Source organism: Siphateles boraxobius, unplaced genomic scaffold (assembly GCF_051911475.1).
Source record: "Siphateles boraxobius isolate OS27281-9 unplaced genomic scaffold, OSU_SipBor_1 92, whole genome shotgun sequence".
Classification (NCBI taxonomy): Eukaryota; Metazoa; Chordata; class Actinopteri; order Cypriniformes; family Leuciscidae; genus Siphateles; species Siphateles boraxobius.
In genome coordinates, this window is record NW_027509222.1 from 207,267 (window position 1) to 215,493 (window position 8,227).

Here is an 8,227-nt window from a genome sequence, read left to right on the forward strand (position 1 = left end):
GGGGATCAGACTTTCGCAGGGCACTGGAAGACAGTTGTGAAGGTGGCGTGATTTCACGGGGACCCCCATTCGTCGTCATCCGACGTAACTCAGAGTGACTACGAAAGGGAACGTCTCGGTTACGTCTCCCTGCCACTTCCGCTGTACCGCTGGGCAGACGCCTGAGTTCAGTCTCGGCTCCTCAGCGAAGACATACCTGCATGTTGCCGGTGTCCTCCTTTATACCCACGCGGTGGGGCGGAGATACGCTATGCAAATTCCGCAGACCCATGGCATATCATCGCCATTGGCTCGTTTTGTAATACTCGAAGTCGATAGGTGTTCTAAGCGAAACCCCCATTCGTCGTCATCCGACGTAACGTCTCCGTTCCCTACTCAGGGAACGAAGGTTACATACGTAACCGAGACGTTTTTCAGCTAGAGAACTAATTAGTGAAATCAGCTGACTGAGGTCATGTGTGGAATAAACATGTGGCTGGACTTTTACTCTCGGACCCCTGGACTTTACACCTCTGATGGTGTCGACTTGTGAATTTACACATTGTTTGTCTTAAAGCATATTAAAAACACCACATAGACATAAACAACATTAAAAGCTGGATTTTCACCACAGGAGGACTTTAAAATACTTCCTTAGGCAATGTTTCTTAGGCAAGACAAACTATTTCAGACTTCTGTTGGCTGTTGTGCCAAAAGTAAATACAGCAGAGGTTCTCAACATTTTTTGTTTTTCAGTCTATACCGCCACATCAGGATCTTTGACAAATTTGTTGTTGTTTTTATTTTTAGAGAGATTTTTTGCTTGAGGAAATTAGCCTGATAGGCCCCAATTAATCGATAGTGAATCGAACTCGAATCAGAATGTAGGCTTTTGTTTAAAAATCGAATCGTGAAATTTGTGTCAATGCCCAGCCCGGAAATAATGATATACAGTCACAAACTTTTGGTGAAATTGTGCAGTCCTACAAACAAACATATTTTTTAACTCACAATTTTTAGCAGAAAAGTCGCAAAATCCAATATTTTTTCCCCCAAATCGTTCAGAGTCAGGTATGGTAGTCCTCCAGGACCAGGTTGAGCACTGCTCTACACCCTACCAGCGGAGCAACGGATCGCAGTTGACCCTTGAACCATACGGACCGGCACGCTCGTGATTCGTGGATTAAGTGCCAAGTTTAACCATCATAGAGTGAAAATGTATCTTTTTCTTGGCAATTTACACATTCAAGCGATTTTAAAACATTCAAGCCAGAGGCGAAAGAGACGCTGTTATCTGAGCGTACAGCCGCGCACACACACAGAGAGAAACACTGTTATCTGAGCGTACAGCCGCACACACACACACAGAGAGATACACTGTTATCTGAGCGTACAGCCGCACACACACACAGAGAGAGACGCGTTACAGATTTAAATTTACTCCGAATTGATTCCTCTTTCGCATCTCCTTGCGCTTGAATGGACACATATACACAAAATCATGTTAAAATGCCCGTCTCTGCAAATATTGTTATAAACACAGTCGATTATGTCTTAAGTGTGTTGAGAAAGAATTGGGATGTGTATCAGTATATTAGATCCGTGCATCCGCTCTTAGTGTCAGCGGCATAATATTCCTGATGCTGTGTCAATAATGTTAATCAAACAACTAAACACATCTTTAACAAAGATTAATCTAAATTTAATTTATACACTATAGTGTTATTTTACATTTAATGATTACATGTCTGTATCGGATTACTACTGTCAGACCTAACTTTATTATTTTGTATTTATCGATGCCTGTAATTTGTGTATCTCTTCGTATTTTATTACTGACTATTCACTTGTCTTTAAAGTGTAATTATTAAAAACTAGATTTTTGCAGTGGTGTTGAAGTACTTAAAGTGGGCTTTAAGTAATAAATGAAAAGCAAAGTTGCATTAACCCCCCTCCTCCCCCCCTTTTTTCCCCCCCTGGTCTGAAAAAATGATGACTCAAAAACCATAATATGATCTGAACCGTGAGTTTTAGTGATCAGTTGCACCACTACACCATTTTTACCAACAAAAACCACTTTGTTCATTGAGACCCAGACAACGAACGGTCCACTGTTTAATGCACATCTCTTCCACAGGTTTCTCGAAATCCTTTCCACTGGACGGTTCGCTGTTTGACAGCTGGCTGGCTCAGTCGGTTCACATCACTGCAGATAACATGCTGAGCCAGTGGTCTCTGTCCGGAGAGAGCGACGACCCGTCCGCCAGCCTCCTGCAGGGCGAGGAGAACCTGCTCAGCCTGATGATGGACCACTCCATGAAGTCCACCTGGAAAACTCCTCAGCTGGGACGCAAAGCAAGAGGCAACCGCAGAAAATCCGCCTCGCTTCCTCGGACCGGATCCACGGTTAAAGGCAAGGTGTGGTCCAAACACGGAGAGAGATCGTTCCACCGGCACAGCCGTAGCGAAGCCAGGCCAGACCCGCTTCAACCAGCCATTTCCAAAATGGACTCGTGCCACATTTCCGAGGAGCATGGGTCCTGGGATGGCACTGGGGATACGGATTCGCAGGTGGCCTTGCGTCTACGCCTACCTAGACCAGGCAAGTCACGCTCTAAGAGTGAAACTTCGCTGTTGAACAGCACATCTGCACCGGACACTGAGACCGACGGTTATTTCTCCGACGCAGAGCAGAGTGACACTGAATTTCGTTCGTCCAGGCGAAAGTTACGCTTGCCCCAACTGCATGCTGGGAAGGAGCAAGTAGTGCGGCGAAGCGTGCTCGCCTCCTAAAGCTATTCCCGGATGTCGCTTTAGTGTTGTCATGTCATCAGAACGAGGCTCGGTTTCTCAATGCATACGTTTCCAGACCTTCAGCTGTAATGGCTTGTGTTCTTATCCCTGTTTTATCTGTCAGAGTATATTAGTCAGTCGCCTACATTTATGCAACCATAACCATTTGTGCTTGACAAAACAACGAGGAGCAAGAAAAAGTCTAAATGAACACTGTTGGATGTGTCCTTTTGGGAAGCAATAGGATCTGTCCTGGAACTGGGACAATGACGTGGGCATTATAACGTCTGTTCAGGTTGTGTTTGTTTTGAATGAACATGTATGTTGTTTGTCTTCAGAGGATGTGGCTACTTTTAAAATGATTTACAAGAGAAAATATGGCACAAATAAGCACAAATAGCCGTTGGGGAATGTAGCACACGTCATATCCATTCGCTTTGGCAGAGTCTAGACGTACCAGCATCACGAGCAGGGCACACTTCAGCGTAATCCCTGTGTGTGTGTGTGTGTGTGTGTGCGTGTGTGTGTGTGTGTGTGTGTGCGCGTGTGTGTGTGTGTGTGTGTGTGTGTGTGTGTGTGTGTGTGTGTGTGTGTGTGTGTGTGTGTGTGTGTGTGTGTGCGTGTGTGTGTGTGTGTGTGTGTCAGTGGACAGATCTGAGCACAAGGGGGTCAGTCTATCTCAAGTGGTCCAAAAGAGTTGGTTGCTTGGCCATTTTTATTTCCCACCAGATTTCCATTAACCAGTTAATCTTACTTTTATTTTTAAAAGCTTCAATTTTTACAGCCTGTAGAGTTGCATCTGTGAATATTTAAGCAAACTCCCTAAATTGATGTTCTGCATGTGCACGATAGACATGTTTGGGAGCAGACGTCAGTTTCGTCACACACATTGTGTCAGGAGAACAACCGTCGTCGAAGACATGCTTTTAAGTGAAACGCAGATGTTTATGGTTGCAAGCCATTAAACCGACAGACTGGACTGATGAAATCTGCCCTACATTATTAAAGCATGAATCTGATGTAAACATAAGATCTACATAATATTCACATATTAGCCCTATAGTTACCACATGAGAAAATATTTTAACCTTAAACATTATCTCACAATTCAGACTTTTTTTCTCGCAATTAGGAGTTTATATCACAATTCTGAGGAAAAAAGACATGAACTCGCAGTTCTGAGGAGAGAAAGTCAGAATATTGAGTTTTATAAACTCGGAAATTGCAACAAAAAAAAAGTCAGAATTGTAAAATATAAACTCGGAATTAACTTTTTAATTGTTTATTCTGTGGCTTCCATCGACTGCTACCCATTATTTTTTGTAATACGGCACAGCAACATAGTGTCGGCCCAGATCCGGCCCACATATGGTACACATGGATTTCACACGGCCCGGAACTGGGCCGGATCTGAGCCGACACTGTTTACTATGCCGAGACTATTTTCTGCCACGAGGTAGGCTCCGCCCACAAAACACCCAAATGGTCTACATATCTACAACAGGTACCCCATAATACAACATTACGGCTGAGGCTCGAATCCTTCCTATTATAAACTGACTGTGAAGTTGAGCCCTGAGCGGTCGTGATCATTGCATTTTGACTATAAAATGTTTACATATGTTTGTGTATTTTGTAATGTACTCTAAAGATCAGCATTTGTTTCAAGGAACATCTTTAGTCAATACTGAAGTGTCCGTAAACGTCCGTAAAATTTGTAATAAAAAATGATCATTTTTCAATACCAAGGTAATCGCAATTAAAAATGCCCAGGCAACCTCCACTGGACCACTTGTGACGGTGTGACCCTGTTAAATCTAAATATAATGTCTTACTTTTTGTGAGATTCAAACCTGTTTTGGTCCATTTGCCCAGAAAAACTGTTGTCATTCTCCATTAAAGCGTGCCTTCTGTAGTCCCCCCCCCCCCCCAAAAAATCAAACTAATTATCGGCATTTTTAATAATTTTAATACGATAAAGGCAATCAGAAATGGTCCGCAAGCTCGTATGAAAGTGTTGAGGCCGTAGATGTTCTAGGTGCCTAGAAAACAGCAAACAATCATCAATCCTGCATTAGCTAAAGTGCTGTTCCTAAACCAACGTCAGTTCTTCGGTGTAATGACATTCGTGACGTCTAATGAATCAGCTCATTGTGTTTATCTCAGGGTTAAAGAGAAGTGATCGCAATCTTGTGAAGAGTCAAAACCTGTACATTCACCAACAACACCGTGTTTCTTTGGCAAGTGTGTTGAGAGGATCTGATGGGAATGATGAAACACTGAGTTTCGTTTCTTTCTCGCTTTTTTTTTATTTTTTATTGTATGATGATGCCAAAGAAAAGTAAGTCAGCAAATGCTCTGAAGTGGATGTAAACATTGTGTCCTGATCTTCCGGAGATCTCGACCTGCACTGATGTCCACCGGTTCACTCCTGGGTCGCATCATCAATCGAGCACACGCGTGATGAAGGCCGATGCTCTGTCCTGAAATGTTTTGTTAACGAGACAAAACCAACTGATATGTGGCGTACGTGAGCAGAGTGTGTGTTCTCTCCGCACACCTGAGGGATTCACCCGACTAGGACACTTCTGTCCTCATATATTCTCATGTCGTTCCAAACCCGTATCAATGTTTCTTCCCACACAGTGCAAGTAAATGGGTCCAAAAAAGAAGTCGTAGTCCATGCGCTACATTCCAGTCAAAATGTAAGTCTTCATTGACTGAAAACCTTCCCTTCCACCATTGATCTGACATTTTGCGAACCGCATTGTAACTAAAGGTGTGTTATGTTCTAGTCTTCTGATGAACAAGTGGTTGTCATTGTGTACCACAGAAGAGTCATACGGGTTTGGAACGCCTCCACACTGAGAAGAACGAACTCCTTGTTCTTACTCTTCATTGTCTTAAAGGAGTCGTTCACTTCAGAAGTAAAATATCCTGATAATTTACTCTCCTCCACGTCATCCAAGATGTTCATGTCTTTCTTTCTTCAGTGGGAAAGAAATGAAGGTTTTTGAGGAAAACACTCCAGGATTTTCTCCATATAGTGACTTCAATGGAGTCCAGCGGGTCGAAGGTCCAAATGTGAGTTTCAGTGCAGCTTCAAAGTCTCGACACGATCCAGCCGAGGAATAAGAGTCTGATCTAGACAAACCAGCGCACATTTATAACACAATAAACATTTATATACTTTTAACCACTAATGCTGGTCTTGCACGAGCTGTGATGCGACACACATTACGTCATCAGGGTGAAAGGTCACGCGTGACGTAGGCGTAAGAACCGACCCAGTGTTTACCAAGCAAACGTGCGAAGACTAAGTACAAATATTTACCAAAAAAATCATAATAATTAAAAGGTAAAACAACAATCTCGGATGATTTTGAAGTTGGAGGAGAAAATGAGATGAGAGTTTTTCACTCTACATTTATAAACCGGAACACGCGTGACCTTTCACCCTGATGACGTAATGTGTGTCGCATCACAGCTCGTGCAAGACCAGCATTAGTGGTTAAAGTATATAAATGTTTATTGTGTTATAAATGTGCGCTGGTTTGTCTAGATCAGACTCTTATTCCTCGGCTGGATCGTGTCGAGACTTTGAAGCTGCACTGAAACTCACATTTGGACCTTCGACCCGCTGGACTCCATTGAAGTCACTATATGGAGAAAATCCTGGAGTGTTTTCCTCAAAAACCTTCATTTCCACTGAAGAAAGAAAGACATGAACATCTTGGATGACGTGGAGGAGAGTAGATTATCAGGATATTTTACTTCTGAAGTGAACGACTCCTTTAAATCGTGACGCTGTCTGACCACAGACTGCGACCTGTACAGATCTCATGTATCTCAGCTGCTTTAATAGGAACTAATCATAGATGCTGGTCATTTGCCGTTCTCTGGTTCAGTCATGGAAAACTGTGCCTTTAGTGATCTAGTTTCAGCCGCCTGCAAGAGTTCACGCTTCTTTATCATGCTTCGTTGTACCAAAACTATAACATATACTCTACGTAATCTCTGTAAATGTTCAGCTTCTGTGCAAATCATTTTCCTCCCACAGCGTAACAGGGCGAGAATGACAGAGTAGATCTTGTGTTTGTTGGCAGATATGTTGTTATTGAGCAAACCACTTCAACATCTTTGCACTTATTGTTCTTTTGTCTCTATTGCTGGTGTTCGTTTATAACTGCCGGCTGCTGGTAATCAAGACCAATAAGGGGTGTGCGATATTGACAAAAACATATTTTAATATTTCCTGCCAACAATAATTAGATGATGGCTGGTTTAGGCCAAGCGGCAACCTTCCGGTCTCTCTTGAATCCAACACTGAAGAGACTTAAACTGCAATTCATCGACTGGCCACTAGAGACAGGCTCCAAAAGAGAGTCAATCCCATAAACCCTCATGTTAAAATGCCCAACTTTACAGCAGAAAAAAACATGTTTACAGTCTGGTGCAAAAAGTGGTTTTGGTCTATATCGCTAATTTTGCACTTCATGACGACTGTGAGGGGGTGCATTATTTTATAACTCATCCGTTTAAATGATATTAAGCCTTAAAGTTCTGCATAATTAAGAGCGTGGCCACTTGAGTGACAGGTGGAGTGCCGCTGATGTCACTACTAGCCGTTTGTCTGTTAGCGTCACCTCAGCTAATCCGCCTCGCTGCATATTTTCGTTTATCAACATGGCGACGGCCGGCTCCGCCAACTTTGGGCTTTAAAAATGCTCTTTAGAAATCAACGGGTGACGTCAAGCACATAAAGTGACGCCACAGAAAATGTCCATATTTTTATACAGTCTATGGTTTAGGCCTGTCATGGACAGCTGACTCACGAATTATATTCTGATATTTTGCAGAACTAGTGACAGAAATGAACTCTTCCATTAAAATGTCCATTAAGCTGCACTTGAAGTGGCATTTAGATGTATTTACACCGACTCTTAAATGCAGTTTAGAGGTGGCTTGAATTGAGTTATACTGCAATTACAATTGCATAAATAATGCAATGACTTTAATGTTAACCTTTTGGATGTATGAATATTAAAAATGAAATACTTTAAATATGAAACTAAAACCCGCAGTAGTTAGTGGCAAATCACTGTGTTAATGAGTGAGTCACTGAATCATTCACTCACATGATTCATTTAAAAGAAAAACAGATTCATTCAGTAACGAAGCACTGCTGTGTTGCTCAATACTGTATAAAATCAATATCACATTTGCAGTCGTAATGATATTTGGGAAAACGGCACACTTGCTTAACTGTATCATATGATATAAATATAAAAGATAAAAAGTCATACAGAGCTTTTCTGGCCTTTGAGTTTTGGGGTAATTGTAACTCGGCTAATAATGGCAGCTCACATTGTTAAAAACAACAATTCCTATATTATCGCAGACGACACATCGCACACCCCTGTTCTTTTGGTATGAGTGGTTCATATTTCATCCA

General features: G+C 42.2%; 1 protein-coding gene across 2 annotated transcripts in view; it reads left to right on the forward strand.

Annotated features, from left to right (window-relative positions):
• The window catches only part of jade2 (jade family PHD finger 2), a 71,534-nt gene extending 66,935 nt beyond the window's left edge, over positions 1 to 4,599 (forward strand). For both annotated transcript variants that reach the window (XM_077224805.1, XM_077224804.1), the window contains exons 12-13: positions 2,117 to 3,318; positions 3,425 to 4,599. In XM_077224805.1, coding sequence (XP_077080920.1) covers positions 2,117 to 2,772 — 656 coding nt within the window. In that variant the 3' untranslated portion in view covers positions 2,773 to 3,318; positions 3,425 to 4,599. The remainder of the gene's footprint in view (positions 1 to 2,116; positions 3,319 to 3,424) is intronic.
• The last annotated feature ends 3,628 nt before the right edge of the window (positions 4,600 to 8,227 follow it).